General features: G+C 49.9%; 1 protein-coding gene across 1 annotated transcript in view; it reads right to left on the bottom strand.

The window, feature by feature from the left end:
• Positions 1-22566, bottom strand: part of ABTB2 (ankyrin repeat and BTB domain containing 2) — a 211534-nt gene that overhangs the window by 41897 nt on the left and 147071 nt on the right. The window contains exons 2-3 of the mRNA XM_033205372.1: positions 11857-12003; positions 4697-4910 (exon numbers count right to left, since the gene is read on the bottom strand). Coding sequence (XP_033061263.1) covers positions 4697-4910; positions 11857-12003 — 361 coding nt within the window. The remainder of the gene's footprint in view (positions 1-4696; positions 4911-11856; positions 12004-22566) is intronic.

Here is a 22566-nt window from a genome sequence, read left to right as displayed (position 1 = left end):
AAACCCCAAAACTATGTTAACTCATTGGGTCCTCATACCTTACAGATAATTAAGAGCCTTGAAGAGGTTAAATGACTGGTTGAAGGTTATAAAAAGTGGCAAGGTAGATCTCAAATGCACACCTTTGAATAGCAGGGCCCTCCTCAGATGGGGCTATTTTGGCTGGCTACAAAGTCACGATACCAGATGTTTCTAGGCCCAACCCCAAATCAGAACTCTGGGAAGGGTCCCACATGCCTCCTGTTTCCGTGTCCTGGATACCAGCAGGCTCCAAACCTTCTGAGTCTGCCTCCCTCCACAGAGGCGGAGACGTGCTGTGCAGGGCTGGGGAGGAGGCGGCAAGGGGCCAGGACCTGAGGCTTAGCCAGCGGACCACTCTGTGGACCAGCGGCCCTCTGCCATTCCCACTCTCTCTGCCTGGCCACTCCTCAAGGGTCTGGCTTCTTTGCTGCTGCTCACAGTCGATGCAGTCTGGAAGGATGCCTGGGGGACCCCAAGCCCTCCAGCAGCCCAGGTTCTGATGCGGAGAAATGGTCACCTCCTCTCGACTTCAGGCCCTCTGCACCTCTGACTGCATGTCTCCCTCTGTCTCCTCTGCTTGATGACGCTGCCTTCCAGCAATTTGCTGGCAGCTGGCGGCCCTCCTGCCTTCCTACGTGTCTGCGTAGTCTTTATCCCTACCGCCCCAGACCTCTCATTCCCCAGGAGGGTGATGGCCAAGGAGGTATATCCTCTGCCAAAGATTCTGTTCCAGCTAGCCCATCCCTCTGCCCCCAGGCACAACCAGCAAGGGCCACGTCTAACCAGATGGTTGTCCATTCTCCTCCAGACCTCAGAGGAAGGAGGCTCCCGATCTCCCTGGGCAACCTGGATCCCTGACAGGAGGCTCTTTCACTTTCTGAGCTTGATCTTGGGTGATGACACACCCTGCAGGGCAGCAGCTGTGACTAATTCTGTGTTTTAGACTCTGCCTTGTGCCTGGCTGGTGCCTGGGATGCAAAGCTGCCAGCGAGAAAGGCACCCTGGGAGGGTGCAGGGAGGCTCCAGCTGCAGAGCTTTCCCAGGATAGTGAGGGGGTGGGGCTGGAATGGCCCCAGAGAAGGTGGCCCCAAAGGCCAGGGCCCACCCAGCATGCCTCAGAGCTGTAGGATCAGGTCTCGGCAGCCAGCTGGGAAGCCACAGCCTGGCACAGGGAAAGGCAACGGCCTTGAGGAGAGAGACCTCAGGTTTGAATCCTGGCCTCGCCACTTATCAGCCAGGTACCCCACACCCTCTTGTCCTCACTTGTAAAATGGAGGTAATCATAGCACCAAACTTGCTGATGTTCTTTGGGCATAGAAGTAGGTAGAAATGGGCTTTAAAGGAAGGGCGTATGTTATCTCACTTTGTCCTACCGGATAGAATTACTTAGCCCCATTTTCTAGGTGAGGAGCCTGAGACATGGAAGGGCCCCAAAGCCTGTACTGTTTCTTGATGCAGCAGGCTCACTGCAGCAGTGGAAGAAAGGAGGTTAGAGGCTTTTCATTCCCTGCAAAGCTGCCCGCTTGCCACTCTGAGTTCCTGCTGCTTCTGTCCCCCTCCTGTTGTCTCTCCTCCCAAACCAGAGCAGAGAGCTCTGAGGAGAAGGCCTCTTACGGAAAGATATGAAGTCCCCACCGAACACTGCAGAAGCAGCAGGTGGCTTAGCAGGACACACCACAGTGAGCTCCACACAAAAGAGATGAACACACATCCCTTCCCTTTGTCAGCATGGATGTGGTCAGACATAGCCCCTAATTGAAGGAATCAGGGTACCTTTCTTTAAAGCAGAAATATAAGTACAGACTTGAGTGGTTCCATCAATGGTGTCATGCTGCCAAACCCACGTCACCAAACTGAGCTCCTTCTCCCATGTGTGTAAGGCAGTAGAGGAGGTCACTTAATCCCAGACAAACCCAGAGAGCCACCAATCCCCAAACAGACAGCCTCTACAGCCAGACAACCACGGTCACACTGAAATTAGGGGCTCTGTCCAATTCTGGTTGGGTGAACTCAGTCCCCCAGGCTTCCAGGTGGGACAGAGGACCGGGCTTTAAGAGGATGAAGTGGCGCAAGAGACAGAGATAGACAGACAGTGCACATCCCCAAACTCACAAAAGCAAAGCTCTGTCACTCTGGCACCCTAGCAAACTCCAGGTACTATTTGCATCAGGAGAGGTTTTCCCCAGAGCTCTGGTGAGGGTATCAGGGTGCTGGGGCCTTGATGGGACATTGGCCCAGCCCAGCCTGCAGTAATGCTGTGAGCTCAGTGCTCCCAGGAGGGATCCCCACAGCCTCCAGGGCCTTCCCAGTCAGTGAGCCAGAGGGCAGCAGATCTGCTCAGCGACAGGAGTCAGGCCACCGGGGAGCCATCGGGCTGTCGGCTCCCCCAGGTATTTTTAGGGTGTCCTCCTTTCCGTGTCAAAACTTAAAAAATTTTGGTTCCTTTTTGTTTTTCTAATGGGGGTTCCAATTCCCCATGTGTCTGATATTCATTTGAAATGATTCATGGAAAAATATCTTTGCTACCAATTTATTTGTGCTACAGAGAGTGTGGTTTTTAAATAAGTAGTTATCTAAACACATGCACGTATGTCTATTACCATGCAAGCTCAGCTGTTATAACCACATAGGGCTGTGCAACTCAGATCACGAAGAAACCCTGATTCTGTGTGTTAGAGTACTGCGGGCTGGGAACCCTCCTGGGGGAAAGCCACAGGACATGACAAAGATGCCCAAGGGGGCGGGGGAAAGTGCCAGCAGAGGAATGCCTGCCCCTGGGCCTATAGCCATGACAGCCTGAGGGCCCAGCAGTCCGGGCAACAGGCCTGAAGAAGGCTCCTGTCCTCTTCTCCCAGTCACCTCTGCATGGGTGGCCCAGCCTCAGCCCAGCACCTTACCAAACAGCAAGCAAGCCTCCTGCCTCCTCCTTCCCAGATGTCTTCCTGCCCTTTTTCCTTCCCAGCTGACTCCTTCAACCACAACACTTTTCCACAAAGCAGGAACAGCTGGGGCTTAGGGCCTGTGCTCTGGCCCCAGGTCCCGCCAAAGGTGTCTTTCAGGATGCCCAGGGCTCCACCTGCAGACTTCTTTCTGTGTCAGGCCCAGGGTGGCCCTCCTCAGACTTGCATTCGCCCTCCAGCTCCCAGAGAAATAAAACAATGATGACATAAGGATACTAGTACTGATAACAGCAATGGTACTATTTACGGGGACTCTACTATGCGTGTACTGGGCCACTGCTGTTTTACATTCCTCTTAGGGATAGGAGATCTAGCGTAGTGGTTATGAGGAGCACAGCCTGTGTGGTGGGGCCAGTGAGTCCCTCCATGCCTCCACTTACTCATGTGTAAACGGGGCTCTGAAGAGCACCTCTTTCTTGGCAGTGTGTGGATTAAGTGAGCATCCGCCTGCAAAGTGCTCAGTCCAGTGCCTAGCACATAGTAAACACTCAGTAAATCCACCTTAGTGCCTTTGTTTTCTGGGGCACTGAGGAAGCAGACCGGGCTGTGGAGCCAGCTGTGGATCATAGAGCTGATGAGACTCCACGCCCCCAAAAGACAGCGGGCAGCCAGGCGAGGGGACTGCGGAGCCTCCAGGACTTCCAATACTGAGGTCTCAGATTGTCTCCCTCCAGGTGGGGCACCAAGTCCCATGGGCTCTGCCTTTCCTGGGCCTGACTGTGGTGAAATGTGTGCACATGGGCTTCCCAAGCCAAGGGCAAGCCTTTCCCACTTCCTGGACCCTCAAACACAACTCTTGAGCCCATGGACAGACCGTACCTTAAGTGGCCATGCAGTGGCCTCCATGTGAGGCTCATGCCAGCACATACAACGTTTGGGGCAAGTTATAAAAAGCATATTTTCCAGGTAGAAAATTTCAAAAAGGCAGTCCTCGGAGAAAACCAATTGGAAAAGGTATCCTGTCCTCAGGCTGACATGGCCCCACGTGCATCCCCTACTCATGTCCCTCACTGGGTTCCGTTGTGCAGTACACAACCTGCACATCTGTTCTTTGCAGCCCTGCTCCCAGCTAGGAAAGTGCTGGGACCCTCTAGTGAAAGTACCTGACTAGGAGCCCACAGGCTTGGGTCCAGGGGCTATCCAACCACTAACCTGCTGGAGATCAGAGAGCTGCCAGGATCACGATGGTCTCTTCTGTTAAATGAATGGATGAGGGCAAAACACACCCAAGACCCCTCATAACAATGACGCCAACAATGATCATTTGATCACTTTTGAATGGGATAACCCCATGAAAAGAGGTGACAGCTACCAATGGCCAAGGGCTAGTTCCCACCCAGCCCCCATCCTACATGCTTTTTCTCAGAGCACTAACCTTTCTAGGTGGGTGTGACTATCTAATTTTATAACAAGGCAGCTGAATTTCGGAGAGCCCAGTGAGCTCGTGCCAGACTGGGCACAGAGGCTGAAGCACAGGTTCCAAGCCTAAGTGGCCCCATGGTGCATCAGCTCAGGGGGAAAAAAAATCCCATGGAACACCAGTGCAGGCCTTCATTCATCGGAATTCCTGGGCCACCTCCTCACAGGCACAGCACAGCTCCAGGGCCCCTTTCTTGCCCTGTCGGTCAGTCGTCAGTCAGTGTCAGTCAGTCGGTCGGTCAATGCACGTTTGGGCGCACGTCCCACCAGGTGCTCAGCCCAAGGAAGATCCCTACCGTTCATTGTTCAGGGTCATTCTCGGGGGGTCCAGGTTGGGGTTCTCCATGGACTCCATCTGTGGACACCGCAGGAAGTAGTAGAGCGTGTGGAGGGCGTCAGGGGACCAAGTGATGGGCTGTGGCGGCTGGCGGGCCTGGCGGGCGGGGCTGGCGCCTGGGCACAGGGGGTGGCGCCCCTGCATGTGGTGCATGGCACGGGAGACCAAGTCACCTGGTAGGGGGCAGGGAGGGCAGAGGGGAGGAAGAGAAAAAAGAAGACAAAGTCTGAGTTTACAGCCCGCATTCTTCCAAGGATGCTCCTGGCTGAAGTTTCCTTGCCTTAGTGCGTAATTACTGTTTGCCCTGCAGCCAACAGGTGGAGGTGGAAACTGTCACCCAGATGCACAATAGCAATTTCGTTTCCCTTTCATTTCACTCTTGCTGAATTAAATACTTGGCAGGGCCTGTCTCCTCCAGAACTTAGGGTAATGTGGTTTCTTTTTCGACATCTCCACTCTCTCCGCCACCCCCATGGGCCTCTCCCCAGATCTTTGACCAAGGGAATCTCTCTGGGTCTCTTTTCCCAGCCTCAGCCAGCCAGGGCCAGGCTCTGTGGCAATTCTCCTGTGCACTGTCTTGTACAAAACCCAAAGTATTTCAGCAGAGAAGGTCCCTCTGTCTCAGCACCAATTACAACCACCATCATCACCTATTGAGGACTCATTATGTACAAAGTATGCAATTCCCCAGAAATATGATTTAATTTGATCCTTACAGTGATAGCGGGTATTATTCCCATTTTACAGATGAAGAACTTGAGGCTTATGGCCGGGCACAGTGGCTCACGCCTGTAATCCCAGCACTTTGGGAGGCCAAGGTGGGCGGATCACTTGAGGTCAGGAGTTCGAGACCAGCCTGGCCAACATAGTGAAACCCTGTTTCTACTTAAAATACAAAAAATAGTCGGGCGTCGTGGCAGGCACCTGTAGCCCCAGCTACTCAGGAGGCTGAGGCAGGAGAGTCGTTTTAACCTGGGAGGCGGAGGTGACAGTGAGCAGAGATCGTGCCACTGCACTCCAGTCTGGGTGACAGAGTGAGACTTCATCTCCAAAAAAAAAAAAAAAGGAACTTGAGGCTTATCTGATAAACATTTCCTGACCCCATGTATTCATTCTCCTGGCCACAGGGACACCTCAGAGCCCACAGGCTGAGTTAACTAGCCATGGCTGTATGGCTAGAAAATGGTAGCGTCTAGACTTGAATTCAGGTCTGTTCGACTCCAAAGTCCATGGACTTCACTGTGAGCTGGGCTGCAGCCTGCCCTGCTGGAGTCCGTGGGATCCTTAGGTCCCCATATCCTGTAGTGTGTTTCTACCCAACTCAAGTATTTTTAATATCTCACCAGTCCCAGACAGGAAACGGCTCAACATTGTGTGAGGCCACAATGCTGAGAAAGGATGGGCTGAAGGAGCCCCGGCACCTGCAGGCACCTCCGCTCTAAGAAAAGCGGCTCCTTCAGGGTCAGCTTCAGCCTCACCCCTGGCGATTCCTTAGAGGGAGCCACTCCACGGGTGGGCACGGCTAACCCTAAGGTGGAAGAAATGAACAGGTTTTAATTTGGCCAGTGAAGTGTCATGAAATGCATGGCAGAACCAGTTCATTCATGTGTTCAATTAACCTTCATGCTGCTTCTGGGAATCTGCTGTTCTGTCCCGTTGTGTCCCAGGGCCCTGCACAGGGTCTGTTCCATACTAGGTGCTCAGCAAATATTTGGAGAATGAAGAATTAACCTTATGCATTCATTTCTTTTTAAAATACAACTTCTACTGAGGCTTGATTTGAGCTCATTAGCTGCTAAATTCTCCCTTGACAGCCGTGGTGATGGTGTTTGGCTTCAAGGCAGGGACAAATGACACCCCTGGAGTTTGAGATCCCCACAAGGAAAGTCTTCCTTGTCGCCCTCCACCACCATCCCTGGTTCCTCACTCCTCCCTACTCTTGACTGCTCATCCCTACAGTTGGAGTTCAGCTGCCTGGGTGCTCCTGACAAACCCTAGGGCCAAGAGGGCTGAGGGCAGTGAGTTACTGACACCTGGTTTCCATCCCTGTGACCCTGATTTCATTGGTCTGCCGCTGGACCCGGGCATCTCTAGTTTGTAGACGTCCCCTCAGTGATTCTAATGTCCACTCAGGTTTGAAAATCACCAGTGAACTGATAGCTTGATTCAAGTCAGACACAGTTGGCCTCAAATCAGGGCCTGTTACTGTTAATTCCAGCTCATATTCCCTTAGGCCTGAGAACTCAGGGAGGTTCCCCTGGAGGTCAGCTTCAGCCCCACCCCTGGTGATTCCTTACAGAGAAAGAGAAATCCCTTACTTAGTTATCAGAACCTCAGTTTCCTCATCTGTAAAATGGAAACAACAGTATCTACCCTACCGATTTTGAGGGTTCAAAGAAACAATAAATGTAAAGCACTTAACATCATGCTTGGCACAGAGTAAGTACTTGGTAGGGCTGAACATAGCACTGTTACGATTAATGTCTTATTATGATTATTCCTCTATCCCACAGGCCGCCTCCTGTGCACTCTTCCTTCCAGGACCACTGCCTGCCGTCAAACTCTGCCCCACATTTCCCAGGACAGGAGGAGTCTGTGCCCTGAGATGCCAGATCCCAACCCTGCCCTTGGGCTCCATGGGTGGTTGAAACTGGCATCACAACCACCAGCCAACCCACCTCACAGCAGCCAATTGTACAGCTACGTTGACTGCTAATAAGTTGAAACCTGGCTCCCGTTTCTCCAGGTCTAAATGTCATAACTTTTGGCAGAACCACAGGACCACAAGGAGGAGAAATCAAAGAGTCTGTGATAGCATCAAAGAGAAACCTTGTTGAAATATCATTTCAAAGGCTCGACAAGGTAGAAGTCATTATCTTTAATTATTTTTATTGTTGTTTTATTGTTATTGGTGGAGAACCCTTTGGCAGTGCACTTCCTGCTTCATGTAGACAAGAAAATCAAGAAAGAAATGGAATCTCCCATCCAAACAGAAGCAGATAACCCAAAAGTTCAGAAAAACCATGAAGGCAGCTGGAGATGGAGGTCACCGGCTTCTTCGATCCAAGCCCTGCTGTGGCCAGTTTCTCTCAGACCAGAAAGACAAATGGCTGCAGAGAACTCTGACCACAACGTCTAAAAACTTACACTGCGTGGCAACCCATTTATGGGCAAAGAAAGCGGCTTGCTTTGAACCTTCTCCTAGGGTGCCTTTTGCTTCCTGCCACTTTATATTTTCTAGGCTTCGTGATAGACATGAAAAGATAGACAAAATTTCCTTCAACTTTTTCAGCCACCCTGTAAGGGAGGGTCTTTCTACTCTACAGACAAGGAAGCAAGCTTGCAGGAGTTAAATGACCTGTCCCAGTGGCATAACTAGTAAGTCAGTCAGCCAGGACTTGAACTGGGGTCCCTGCTTCCCAAACGCATGCTCTTGACCATCGCATGGCTGCTACTAAAAGTGTGGTCTGTGAACCGGGACAGGTCCCCAAACTTACTGGTTTGCAGCAAGTTAATTTCAGAAGTGAAGAGTGAATTTTTAAAAACTTACATAGAAATTTGACAGTAATTTTATGTATAGCTAATAAAATAATAATTTTAAAAATTGGGCTTGCATTTCACCTGTCTTATTTCCTTTTTGTAGACATTTATTTTGATTGTACATTATAAAGGTTGCATTCTGCAGCAGAGTGGGGGGAATAAAATCTCTGGTCCTTCACCATGGCTAGTTTGAGAAGGCCTGATCCAGGCTGGGCTGGTCTCTTGGTTTAAGCATGGTGAGGACTCAGAGCTTCTTCTGAAACTTCCTTGTACTTGAGGATCAGTTGATCCTACACTCAATGAAACCTTAGTCTGAAGCCCAGAAACACCCCCCAGGCAAGGAAAAACAAGTCCTCCCCCACTTGTTAACCATGAAAGACTTGATTAGAGGTGCTAGGTTTCACTCTGGTCCTTCCACCTCTCATTATGAGCCATCAAATAAAAACAGCAGGAGAGAGTCTGGAATTCAACACCATCTTCAAAATAAGGCCTAGAACATCTGGCTCCCTTCAAAAAGAAGTGTTTTGTTTTATTTTGTATTCTCTCCCTTTAAAATTTTTGTGGGTAGAGAGGACAGAGCAAAAGCACAAGTCCCAAAACTCCCTGTGAAGTTGGATCTCATACAAGAGTGAAACTTCTCATCCTATCTGGCAGGCTGATGTTGGCGAGGCTCAGGGAGTGAATGCATGTAAACCCAGGGAACACTCTGAGGTCCAAGGGGTTCAGTGCCAAGTATCACTAGCCTCATTAAGTTCTTCAGTCTCAGGGAGAAAAATTGCAATATCGGCCTCCACCTCTGTCTCCTCCCTCCTCCACAGCAGGTTAGCAAAAGCCCTGGTTTCAGAGGGAGGAACAGGGCAACTTGGCACATGACACAGCCTGTTCTCTGGTCTGTGAAAAGATGCTGTGAGGTTTCTTCCCTTGGCCCTGAGGAGTGGCTGGCCCAGGATGTGGACCAATCCTAGGCGAGTTTTAGGAGAAAACATTTGGTGGGATAGACCTCATTCCTCCTAACACATGTACATGCATACTCAGGAACTGTTCTCTGTACCAGGTACTGTTCTAAGCAATGAGGATACAGCCGTGGACAAAGGAGATAAAGTTTCCAATCTCATGAAGCTGACTCTTCTAGTCAGAGGAGAGACATGATAAACTATTCGTAAGTAAATATATAGTACATGTCAAGTGGTGATCAGTGCTTTAATAAAATCAAAGCCACAAGAGGGAAGACAGTGGAATGAGAGCGTGGTACTCATGGAAGGCCTGAATGAGAAGGTGCCATTTGGGCAGAGGCTTGGAAATGTGAAGGACCAATGTATTTGGGTATCAAGGGGAAAGTGTTGCAGGCAGAGGGAAAGCCAGTGTGAAGGCTCTGGAGTGGGAGGGTCCTTAGCCAGGAGGCCAGGCAGCTGGAGTGCAGTCCACAAAGAAGAGGATGAAGTGATGAAGTCAGATCATATATGGATCCTGGGCCAGAGTGAGGATTTTGGATTTTACCGAGTGAGCCGGGAAGCCATTGTCGGGGGATAGAGGGGATAGATATTGAGATGAGTGACACAACCCAATTTAAGCTTTAAATGGGCAGCTTGGGGCTGGGTGCGATGGCTCATGCCTATAATCCTAGCACTTTGGGAGGCCAAAGTGAGAGAATCACTTAAGGTGAGGAGTTCAAGACCAGCCTGGCCAACGTGGTGAAACCCTGTCTCTACTAAAAATACAAAAATTAGCTGGGCGTGGTGGTGCACACCTATAATCCCAGCTACTAGGGAGGTAGAGGCAGCAGAATCTCTTGAACCTGGAGGCGAAGGTTGCAGTGAGCCAAGATTGCGCCACCACACTCCAGGCTGGGTGACAGGGCGAGACTCCAACACAAAAACAAAACAAAACAAAACAAATGGTCAGCTTGGGCTTGGTTGGTAGCAGTGGAGTTGGTGAAAGGGGCAAACTAAAACTCAGGATCATTGTAAATGGTAGAGCCAACAGGTCTTGGCCCCTTGGCTGATGGTAATGGCAGAATGATGTCAAGCCCTTCCCTGGGGGAGGCCTCTGAATGCTCCTCCCTTAGGCTGGGCTGAGGTTGTAATGGGCATAGGGCCACCATGAGAAGAGGAAAAGGATCAGCCCCAATCTTGATCTCAGCTGCCCCAAGGAGCCGGTGGCTGGGCTGCTAGTCTTATCCAGGGGGCCAACAGCTCTAGACACGTTGAGTCAAGCCCCCAGCTCTGATCCGTGTGACATGGAGAAAATTACTTTTCGTCTCTAAGCCTCGTTCTCTCATCAGGACATACCTTGCTGAGTTGTTCTGAGGAACAAATGAGATAAAGTGAAGATGGTGCTTCACAACGGTGCCTTGCACACAGAAGGCGTTCACTTAATGTTCAAGTATAAAGTAAAACCAAGGTGCCCTCCAGTGGACTAGGGGCTGTGTCCCTTACTGTTTGCAAGGCATGAGAACTCACCAAAGCATGACTGTGCAAGGGCCCAAGACAGCCCATTGTCCAGGAGACACTTCTCAGGGATGGAGCTGAAGCCATACACCAGAACCCACTTCCTGTGGGGGTCCCTCAGGGGACCCAGGCAACAACATCCTGGCCCTGCCTACTGTAATGTCACCAGGAGACACAGAGTCAGAAATCCTGCTTTCTCTCCCAGCCCTATTGCAGCTCTGCTCCGTGACCTTGAACCAGGCACCTTCATTTCCTGTCTGGGGAGGAGGCAGAATGCAGGGAAGGAGAAAGCCGCGTCCTGAAGAAACAGAGGTTTGCCGTTGCGGTTGATTGTGCAGGGGTCAGAAGACTTGAGGGAATCACAAATGGAGAAGGCCGGAGCAGAGGGAAACTCCAGGTGTGCCTATGCTGTGTGTCGTGACCCTTGCTGTGTCACTGCCCTCTGCTGGGTGATCTCAACAGAGCGAGGGGGAATGAAGGCAGCAGAGGATGTAGTCAGATTTCTCAAATCAAATGGGTAATGAGAGGGGGAGCTCACGAGCCGGCACGGGATTTCACCTCTCCTAACACCCTGGAAGCAGCTGTCAACGGTAAAGAGCCACATCACGTTCCAAGTGTGTGCCATAGAGCCCTGAGTCCTGGGAGATACCACCCGGCCACACCTGCCTTCAGCCAGAGGAGCTCTGCTGTTATCTTCCTTTTATTATATTGAGGCTTTGGGGGTGCTGTCTTTCGAGAAAGAGCACCAGCTGTGAATTCAGAGCCCGTGGGGCCAGGCAGGTGAAATTAATGAAACAGGCCCCCCTCCTCCACCCCGGATGAAAACCAGGTCTGTGGCAAAGTGGGGAACACATGCCAACCACTTTGCTGCTACTTAGCTCCTGTGGGTCACTGCTATGCAGGAATGGGGTGCCATGTTGCTAGATCGTTCGTTTTTTAAAGAGAAACCAGAAATCCAGATTTGTGTATTTGCAACCTCTGTCCTAGAAAGATCTAGCTTTCAGGGAAGGCAAGGCGCTTGGAGGAGGAGGAGGAGGCCAGAGCCTAGAGGGCAAGCTCTCCCTGCCTTCCCCCAATCCTGGGGCCTTGCTGTTGGCTCTACCACCCAACTAGACACTGAGGTGACACTTACTCAGCTCCGAGATGCTGCCCACGCAGGTGGCCAGGAGGGACTGCTCCAGGGTCCGGAGCTCCAGCTGGGCATAGGCGTCGGCTCGCTCGTCATGGCCCAGGGACCCACCGTTGTAGGGGCTGAAGTATGCTGGGAGGGAGAGGACACCTATGGGGAAAGAAGGCAGACAGGTGACACTTAGGAAGGAGGGGAAGCTCAGTGGGCCCCAGCCTGCTGTGGGCAGGGCTCAGCCCTGCTCCCCTGCCCTTGACAGAGAGGTCAGCAGGCAAAATCTCTCTGAGCCTTGAAGACTTGGGAACGTTGACTGTGGACGGTGCTATAGGGGCCAGAATGAGAAGTAGCTCATTCGTAGCTGTGGTTATAAGCACGTGGAGACCATCCTTTCTTGGAGGTACCTAGAAACTGGCCTGCTTGGGCTCCTGGATCACACAAGCGTTCATTCACTCACTCGCTGAATATTCACAGAGTGCCCGACTCAGCCCAGGTATTGTGCTACACTTAGGGTTCTGGGGTGACAAAGAGACCTGGCTTTGTTTTCATGCAGCTCAGGGATGGCCGAGTCAGATGTAAACGCCCATCCTGACTTCCTGAAGGGCAGTGCCGCCCTGAGTCCTCTCCTTTCCCCATGCTGGGAGCAACCATTTGAAAGGGATGCTGCCTTCTCCACTTCAAGAAGGGGATGTGTCCTAGCCACGGGCCAAATCCAATTAATGTTTTTCATTAACACTTCAACAGCAGTAGAGCAGAACTGTCAGAATCAATCCCAGAGGGTGACAGCCTGTAAATTTCTCCAACTCACTATGCAGCTTCTTAGAAAGCACCAGAAAAGCGAAATCAGACTGGTTTAAAATTACATGTTGGCTCCTAAGAGCATGTGGCCACAGAGATTCTAGTTGCAGTCAGAACCTAGAGAGGGATTCCCAACTTTTGGTAACCACTGTTTCTTTGATGGACAGATCTTTTTCCAACACTTACCCACAAACCCTTTTTCTTTTTTAAAGAAAAATATCCACAGGAATTTAATCACTTTTGGATAAAATCTCTGAAAATTCCTTGAGATAACAGGAGAGCACCGGGATGTGGCCAAGTCTGGGTTAGAAGTCCCTAAACACGTGTGATGTAACAAGGACAACAACAGCAACAGGTACAGCAGACAGGGCTTTGGAGCAGAAGTTGGGGTTCGTAATTCTGGCTATCACTTCACCAGTGGTGTGATCTTGGTCAGGTTACTTAGACTCTTCATCAGTTCATCATCTGTTAACTAGAGATAACTAGAGTACCTAGCTCACAGGGCTGCCATGAGGATTAACTGAGTAACTGGGGGTCAATGCTTGGACCAATGCCTGGCTCGGTACGTGCTCTACCAAGTGCTGTTGCTATTATTTTTACTTTGTGCTGGGAACATAGGCTTTATTTACATTATCTCATTTATTCTTTCAACAACCCTATAAGGGCCAGGTGTGGTGGCTCACGCATGTAATCCCAGCACTTTGGGAGGCTGAGGCGGGTGAATCACTTGAGGCCAGGGGTTTGAGACCAGCCTGGCCAACATGGAGAAACCCCGTCTCTACTAAAAATACAAAAATTAGCCAGGTGTGGTGGCAGGCACCTGTAATCCCAGCTACTCGGGAGGCTGAGGCAGGAGCATCGCTTGAACCCAGGAGGCAGAGTTTGCAGTAAGCTGAGATCACGCCATTGCACTCCAGCCTGGCAACAGAGTGAGACTGTGTCTCAAAACAAAACACAAAAAACCCTATGAGATGGGTACTGCTGGCTTCCATTTGAGATATTGGGCTATTGCCATTTAGACACTTTGAATAACTTGCTCAGGTAAGCAGTAGAGCTAGGATTCAAATCTGGGATGGACTGGCTCTACAGTGCATATACTTAACTCCTGTGTGAGCTCAGAGTCCAGTGAACACACCACTAAAGCTCACTCGTGGCTGTCCTTACGTGTGGCTGGTGCATATGACAATATGGCTGTATTATTACTGCCTTTTTCACTCACGGACAGCCCCGTGCTGAACCCCATGTGTTTCTCTTTCTTAAGCAAATGCACACAGCGGTCTTCCTCCAGCCCAGGGCCTCAGTGTGTTCTCTGATTGTTCTGCAGGTTCAGCTGATGGTCAGTCCTGCCCTCCTAGCTCAACCTTCCCCCGACCCAGCCTCCCCACTCTCCTCCTGGCTGATGTGGTGGAGGCTCCCTCTCCATCTCCCTTTGCCTCTCCTGGATGGCAGCGACCCCTCTCATCACATCCAGCGCTGACTTAGCAAAGCACTGCTCCAAAGCACTTCCTCCAAGCTTTGTTTCTGTTGGAGGCGGAGGAAGAGTTCGTGATTGGGCTCTTCCCCGCAGCCCCCTGCCAGGGCCCCAGGCCCTAAAGCAGAAACTCTCCCTGACAGCTGAGTAACCAAACACACTGGGAAGAGCTGGCCATAAGCATTAAAACAAGTAAAACAAAAGGGAAAACCACCCCAACTACAGGCCGAAACCCACCCTGCCGAACAGCTGGGAGAGCCCAGTGCAGGCCTGACTCCTCCTCCTTTCTCCATTATTAATCTACAGAAACAACACTGGAGACATGTGGATCAAATTTACAGAGCTTAGGGTAAGGGAATAGGAAATTCAGCTGATTTGTCAAAGGATTCCCAGAGAGAAATATTATGTCAATGGAGCTAGTAACAGGAGCTGGCAGCTCCATTAATAGTAGTTCCCATTTTCCCAGTCATCACCCACCCAAAGAGGCCTTCACTTAATACCGTGGCAAAAGTAATTAGGAACCTATTATTAATAATAGTAATTGATAGCATCACAGCTTTTGCCTAGTACCTTTTGCTTTTAAATGCCTTTTTCATAGAGCAATTTGTTCTTCCAGCAAGGGAGGTAGGACAGTTATGATCAGTAACAACCACAGCTGACTTCTATTGAAGGCTTACTATGTGCCAGGCACTTACATGCATTATCTCATTTAACACCCCAGAACCGCAGGAGGTACTATTTCCACCCATCTTACAGCTGAGAAAACTGAGGCCTGAAAACGTTTAGTGGCTTGCCCAAGGTCACTGAGGGTCAGAAACGGAACAGGGACTAGAGTTTCAATCTCTTCATTCTCAAGCTGCTGAAATAAATGACATTCTAACTTTGCTCACCTCGTCCTTTCTCGAGCTAGGCAGTGCCCAGGATACTGGAGAGGAAAGGGGTTTTGTTTGGGCCTGAGGTTTAAGAGGAGGAAATTCAAAGTAAGACCCAGAAATAGGACTTTCCCTTTCATGGGTCTCCAGACACCTCCTGCCAAGGGTCCCTAGAGGCCTCCCATGAAACTCTACAGACAAAAAGCTGTCTGACTCCCTCTGATCTTTGCAGAATGCAGTTCTACAGCTTGTCTTCCAAATCCGCTCTGTAAGAAAGTCTTCTCTACACCAATTCTAAATTATCTCTCCCATATCAGATCAGCTCATTCCTCAGCGGTTCTCATCAGAGATGGAAAATATTTTCTTTACATTCTTTTAACACCTCGATGTCTTCCTTTCCCCACACAAATTCCCAGCTCTAGGATAACGGGCCCAGGGTAAGATCATTCTAGGGAAAAGGAGTTTTTTTTTTTTTTTTTAAAGATCATTCTAGGGAAAAGGAGTTTAAAAAAAAAAAAAAAAGGACAGGGCATCTATTTTTTTCTATTTAGTAAAACCCTTAGAAAAAAATTCTTCCTTTCTGTCATGATGGAGAAGAAAGCATGCGGGAACATTTCCCTTTATTCCTTTATTAGAGGGAATAGGGACAATCGCTTTGGAAGCCTGTAAAAGCCATGGAGAGACCCGGAGGGACCCACATGCACCACCCTGTGCCCATGACCGTGAGTGAATCTCGGAGTGTGAAGCAGTGAGCATGACTGAGTGATCCTTTGCCTCCCTCTTCTAAAACAGCAGCATTTCTGCTCAGTGTTCCACTCCAACCTGCTGCGGACTGTACTGAAGCCTCGATGTTTATCAATCTCTACACAGAACCCTAATCTTCCATCGCTCAACTTTTCTCTTTCTGGTTGCCCAATCTTGAATCTCAGACTCATTATCTTGTTCCTCAAAGCCTCCACCTCCTCTTCCAACATTCTGAGTACAGCACCATGGCCACCCGGTTTCCCAAGGAGAGACCTGTGAGTCACCCTAATCAGCTCTCTCCCTTCTCATCTGCTTCTCATGAACCACAAGCCTTGCTGCTTTTACCACCAACATATCTCAAAAATCCTCCACTGCCACCACCCCAGTCAGGCCACCATCTTGCCCTGCCCCCCACCCATCCCCTTCCTCCAGGCTTACCCCACCCCTTACTCTGGTCACCTTGCTCTGGCTCTGTACTCTTCAATGACTCCCTGTCAGTCTCACGAAGAAGTCCAAACTCTTTTGCATATCTAACTATCCTTTAAGAATAGTTAGCATCCTGGCTGGGCGTGGTGGCTCAGGCCTATAATCCCAGCACTTTGGGAGGCAGAGACACGTGAATCACTTGAGGCCAGGAGTTTGAGACCTGCCTGGCCATCAAGATGAAACACCATCTCTACTAAAAATACAAAAATTAGCCAGGCATGGTGGTGCACACCTGTAATCCCATCTACTCAGGAAGTTGAGGTGAGGGAGAATTGCTTGAACCTGGTGGAGGTTACAGTGATGAGAACGTGCCACTGCACTCCAGCCTGGGCAACAGAGTGAGCTTCTGTCTCCAAAAAAAAACCTTTTATTTTCCCCCAAAGAAAGAGAATAGATAATGTCCTTCTCTGCTTTTTGAAATTTAGGGAGGAGAGTAATTCTGCCAGTAAACTGGAAAATTCCCCAGCATCAGCAGAGTTAGGAACCCTGTGCACACCTGATCCTCGCTTCTCTAAGCTACTTTTCACTCTGCTCTGCTGTAGCCCAGAGGGGGAGGGGGAGGGGAGGGGGAGGGGGGGGGGAGGGGAGGGGGAGGGGAGGGGGAGGGGAGGGGAGGGGGAGGGGTGGGGGAGGGGGAGGGGAGGGGAGGGGGAGGGGTGTGGTGGGGGTGGGGGAGGGGAGGGGTGGGGTGGGGGAGGGGTGGTGGTGGGGGTGGAGGGGAGGGGTGGGGTGGGGGTGGAGGGGAGGGGTGGGGTGGGGGTGGAGGGTGGGGTGGGGTGGGGGTGGAGGGTAGGGGTGGGGTGAGGGTGGAGGGTAGGGGTGGGGTGGGGGTGGAGGGTAGGGGTAGGGGCGAGGATGGGGGTGAGGGGTAGGGATGGGGGTGGGTGTGGAGGGTGGTGGGGTTGGGACAAGGATGCGGGTGAGGGGTAGAGGTGGGTTTGAGGGGTGGAGGTGAGGGGTAGGGGTTGGGGGGCGAGGGGTAGGTGTGGGGGTGAGGGGTAGGGGTTGGGGGCGAGGGGTAGGGGTGGGAGTATGGTCAACAGTAGGGCTATGGGTGGAACTCTGGAGGAGAGCAGCCTGCTTTTCTAAGTGATTCTTCACCAGGGCCCAGAGAGGGTGCCACTGAGTTAGAAGGGAAACCCAGTTCTCAGAAGACTGGGAAGCCACCTTCTTGCCAGTTGCCAACCAGGAAGTGAGCTGAGTTTCAGCTTGCAGAGGCGCTGTCTCTTCCAAGCTGACAGAAGCTGGTGGACTGCACTTTGGGATGACAAGCCAGACTTCTAAAGGGTTTTTAGAAGCAGAGCTTAGGCCAAAGACCAAATTGATGGGGATTTCATTCCCTTCTCTGTAAACCATGGGGGTGGAATCTATGGCTTCTCAAGTCCTCCTAGCACTGGGATTCTAGACTCTGACCCCTATGTGTGCAACAGCACTCAAGTGCACCCCTGAAATCCCTTTTATCGCTTCTCATTCCACCATTTAACTTGTGAATTGTCAACAGTGGGAACACAGAGACCTTGTTATTACTATTTCCTGTGGTTTAATTTCCTCCAGAGCTGTGACACCACCACTTTCCCCCATACACACACACAACTTTAAATGTAAAAAAAGATGTCCTTTCTGTGTCAAACCGGATAGGTTTATAGTTAAGTTTTTCTGACCATTCATCAAAAAGCCGCCAAGACTGTAACATAACTGTCCTCCAAACTCAGCAACCATTACCAGCGCTCTCCCTAGACTTGTAAATGTTCTTTCTGGGGCAACGGGACAGTGAGTGTAGCACCATTTCTGCACCTGCCACCAATGGCCCCACTAGACCACCAGCTACCCGGCTCAGGAAAGCTCATGGCCAAGGCAGCCAAGGCCACTGCCTGTCCCCAGTTTCTTTGAAAGGAAAACCAGAGGGCAGAGGATTACTTCTTTACTGCCCTTGCAAGGAAACTTGGCAGGGCGTCTTCTGCCAGCCTTAGGCGCGCGGGAAGCTTGGGTGGGGTGCAATCCATAAGCTTCTGAAAATAAAAATTATACTGCCCCACTGAACGGTTTCCAAATAGCCCACATAAGCCAACCCTTTTTATTATTTTTTTATTTTTAAGTGTTTCCATTCTCTGATCTGGAATTTTATATATAGTACACTTAACGCCCAGTTGTTATATATTAGTCATGCCAGAACAAAGTGCAGAAAAGTTGAAGCATGAATAGTTTTCAGGGAGACCCAAATGGGGTGTAAGGACAGTCAATTCTTTCTTTTTGTTTTGAGACAGAGTTTTATTCTGTCACCCAAGCTGGAGTGCAGTGATGGGATTACAGCTCACTGCAGCCTCAACCTTCTGGGCTCAAGCAATCCTCCCATCTCTGCCTCCTGAGTAGCTGGGGTACAGGTGCACATTGCCATGTCCAGCTAATTTTTGTATTGTTTGGAGAGATGGAGTTTTGTCATCTTGTCCAGGCAGGTCTAGAACTCCTGGGCTGAAGCGATCTGCCTGCCTCAGCTTCCCAAAATGCTGGGATTATAGGTGTGAGCCACCATCCCAGCCGGGACAGTCAATTCTTTAAAAAAGCCCCCAGACCTTCACTGAAGAGTATTCCACATGACATTCTAAGTTCAGAGAGGCTGGGGGGATGGGTGTTGAGACAAGAGCAAGATGAAGGAAATAAGAGGAAAAACCTGAAGTGGAATGGATATGCCCCAGGAGCTGTCAATCATCCATGTAAAATGATTCATCAGGAATAATCAGGCCAGGCATGGGGGCTCACACCTGTAATTCCAGCACTTTGGGAGGCCAAGGCAGGAGGATCACCTGAGATCAGGTGTTCGAGATCAGCCTGGCCAACATGGTGAAACCCTGTCTCTACTAAAAACACAAAAATTAGTCGGGATGGTGGTACGTGCCTGTAATCCCAGCTACTCATGAGGCTGAGGCAGAAGAATTGCTTGAACCTGGAAGGCAGAGGTTGCAGTGAGTCGAGATTGCGCCACTGCACTCCAGCCTGGGTGACAGAGCTTGGGTGACAGAGTGAGACCCTGTCTCAAAAAAAAAAAAAAATCAAAAGGTCATCTAAGACTTGGGCAAAACCCATCTCAAGACGTGACCATGATACTGTGAGGCCCAAAAGTTCAAATGGGGAGAAAATGCTGGGAGACAGGGAAAGATAAGGGGAAGTTTGAGAAGCAGGTTTTATTTATTTATCGAGACAGGGTCTTATTCCGTCATTCAGGCTGGAGGGCAGTGGCGCAATCTCAGCTCACTGCAACCTCCTCCTCCCGGGCTGAAGTTATTCTCCTGCCTGAGCCTCCCGAGTAGCTGGGATTACGGGCACCCGCCACCATGCTTGGCTAATTTTTGTATTTTTAGTAGAGACGGGGTTTCACCATGTTGGCCAGGCTGGTCTCAGACTCTTGACCTCAAGCGATCCACCTGCCTCAACCTCCCAAAGTACTGGGATTACAGGCAAGAGCTACTGCACCCAGCCAGAGAAGCAGGTTTTAACCATGGCTAATAAATGGACATGGACTACCATGCACTGAGTAGGTCCTTTCTGCCAGGGATTGGATGAACGAGCATTTGAAACCCCAAAAAGACCCTCGCAGTAGAGTACTATTACTAACTCCATTTGCCAGCGAGGGACACTGAAGTTTAGATGGGCTGAGTCACTTGACTGAGGTTCACAGCTAGAAAATGGCAGAGGTGGGATTCTGATACTGGAGTCCACACTGGCTCAGTCTGAAGGGGGAGAACACCAGGCTCTCCCCACACCAACTCAGAAACAGCACACTTCCTTCAGCACTCACCACCCCATTAGCACTGTGCTTTCCTTCTTTTTCTAAGGTCAGGAAATTAAAAGCAAATAACAATTATGCTCCAGTTAACACTTCATTCTGGCTAAGTTATCAGAACACCACTGACAAAAGGTGGTCTTCTGGTGAAGTCAGGCCCGGGGCCCAGGAGCTCACTGTTAAACACTGAAATAATAACACACACTTACAACTGCCTAAGAAGCCAGTGGCCACAGAACCCAGGGTGAGATAAAGGCTGGCAAAGGGTGATGTGCTCAGGGCCAGCAACCCCAATTTTCCTACAAAAGAGTGGTACAAAGCAAACCTCACCCTGAACACCGGGCTGGATTCACTTCCCCTTGGAATCCTTTGGGCCTGCTGGGGGTGCACCTGCTTGTGGAGTTGGTGTGGGAGCTGCCTCTCTCCCCTCCAGCTGGCTCCTCCAATTCTCAGAGGGGCTCCAGCAGGGTGAGAATTTAGAGGGATGGAGGAACCACAATAAAACTCGACAGCCCTGACAAGGCACAGTGGCTCACGCCTGTAAACCCAGCACTTTGGGAGGCCGAGGCAGGTGGATCACTTGAGGTCAGGAGTTCGAGAACAGCCTGGCTAACATGGTGAAATCCTGCATCTCTACTAAAAATACAAAATTTAGCTGGGCATGGTGGCAGGCGCCTGTAGTCCCAGCTGCTCAGGAGGCTGAGGCAGGAGAATCACTTGAACCAGGGAGGCGGAGCTTGCAGTGAGCCAAGATCGCTACCACTCCAGCCTGGGTGACAGAGTGAGACGCAGTCTCAAAAACAAACAAACAAAACTAGACAGCCTCACTAGTGTGGCAAATTTGGAATCCCCACTGGGAATACTGGCTCACTGGCATTTGGTGATTCATCTAAGGTAAATATCGGTTCTGACACATACCCAGATGATGCCTATTAGGTGCCTGTAAAAAACTAGCAGAGATCCTGCATTGCCATTTAATTTTTTTGAAGCAAAAACCTAATAAAATGCCGTCTGTTCACTGCCATTTCTCCTCTTTGCAAAAGAGTAAAAAAGCCAGCGTAACCGAACAGATCAATTTCAGGAAATTAAACCTAAAGGTGAACCCTGGAAAAACCAGTGCAATAGTCACAACATTGGGCAGTGTGGGGCAGAAAACTAACATTCAAACTACTGAGCTTTTTCCTGTGGAAAAAGATCTCTGTGTTATTTAGAATACTTTTTAAGAGATTCTGGGTGGCCTCTCTCCAAAGCATTGATGTAACACATCAAGAACTTAGTGACCCAGGGAGCACGAGTCTTGGAACTACCGCCTCTTTGAAAAGAACAGTCCGCCACATGACCACGGTCCTTTGTCATACGCTGTCCTTGACCCGCAGTGGGTGAGCACACTAATTCCTGTGAGCCAACGACAACACAGAGCCACTTTTCTATTAAGGCAGCACATTCAAAACACACACACACACACACACACACACACACACACACACACACACACAAAGTAAATGGAGAAAATAAGGATGGAGATGAAGCAGGCGTAGACTCAGTACCCTAAATATCAGCCTTCTTCCCAACAGCCACCAAAAAGAGTGGTTCGCTTTGTGCTAGGGTCATAAAAATGCTTTCTGGCCTACTGTGCTTTCCAAACTTTTTATAATGAATATGGCATACTGGCATAGGAACAATGACTGTTTTCAGAAATACGAGAGAGGGGATGAGATTTAATTAGAGGCAGAGGAAGGTGACAAAATGTTTCTTCTGAGCAAAGGAACACCCATAATTTGAATTATGGTATAACATTTATCTGAAATTACATTTTTAGATAAAGAAAAAAGTGAATGTTAAAAATACCACTTTATTTTTATTTTTTTTAAAGTCAGGTTCTTGCTCTGTCTCTCAGGTTGGAGTGCAGTGGTGCAATCTCAGCTCACTGCAACCTTCACCTGGTGGGCTCATACCATTCTCCCACCTCAGCCTCCCAAAGTGCTGGGATTACAGGTGTGGGCCACTGAACCCAGCCAAAACTATCGCTATTATCTTGTTACCTATAAAGAGACTAGAATTTATTTTTGCATGGTATACTTTTAGATGATTCTTCTCCCATTATTCTTCATACTTTTTAACAAAACAAATATTACAACCATTATGAGCTCACGGAGGTTTAAAAAAAAAGGTACATGAAAGGAAAACCTTGTTGTTTTACAGAAATTTTACCAAAAAATGATGGGATACTGCTTTTGGAAGAAACTCAGGGAGAACCCATTCTAAATTGCTAACCAGTAGATGAGACATTGTCTGCATGCCTCATTCCAAGTATCTCTCAGCCGGCCTCTTCACCTGGCCCCAGGTGGTGGTGACTCAGGCACTGCGTCACCAGTGGGACTTTCTGTGGCATCTTGCTGATGCTCTGCCCTGCCATTACCTACTGCTCTGAGCCTGCGTGATCATTCCACAGCTACAGTGGCCGAATCGCCACTGGTGGGAAAGGAGGCTAGTTGCTGCCAATGCTGGCCAGGGGGTGAGGGAGGGAGAGGAGGCAAAGCAGGCGCAGGGAGTGACAGCTGAGCTGCATT

Source organism: Trachypithecus francoisi, unplaced genomic scaffold, assembly GCF_009764315.1.
Source record: "Trachypithecus francoisi isolate TF-2019V2 unplaced genomic scaffold, Tfra_2.0 Lachesis_group8, whole genome shotgun sequence".
Taxonomy (NCBI): domain Eukaryota; kingdom Metazoa; phylum Chordata; class Mammalia; order Primates; family Cercopithecidae; genus Trachypithecus; species Trachypithecus francoisi.
The sequence above is the reverse complement of the archived record's forward strand: the minus strand, read 5'-3'. Positions and strand labels throughout refer to the sequence as shown.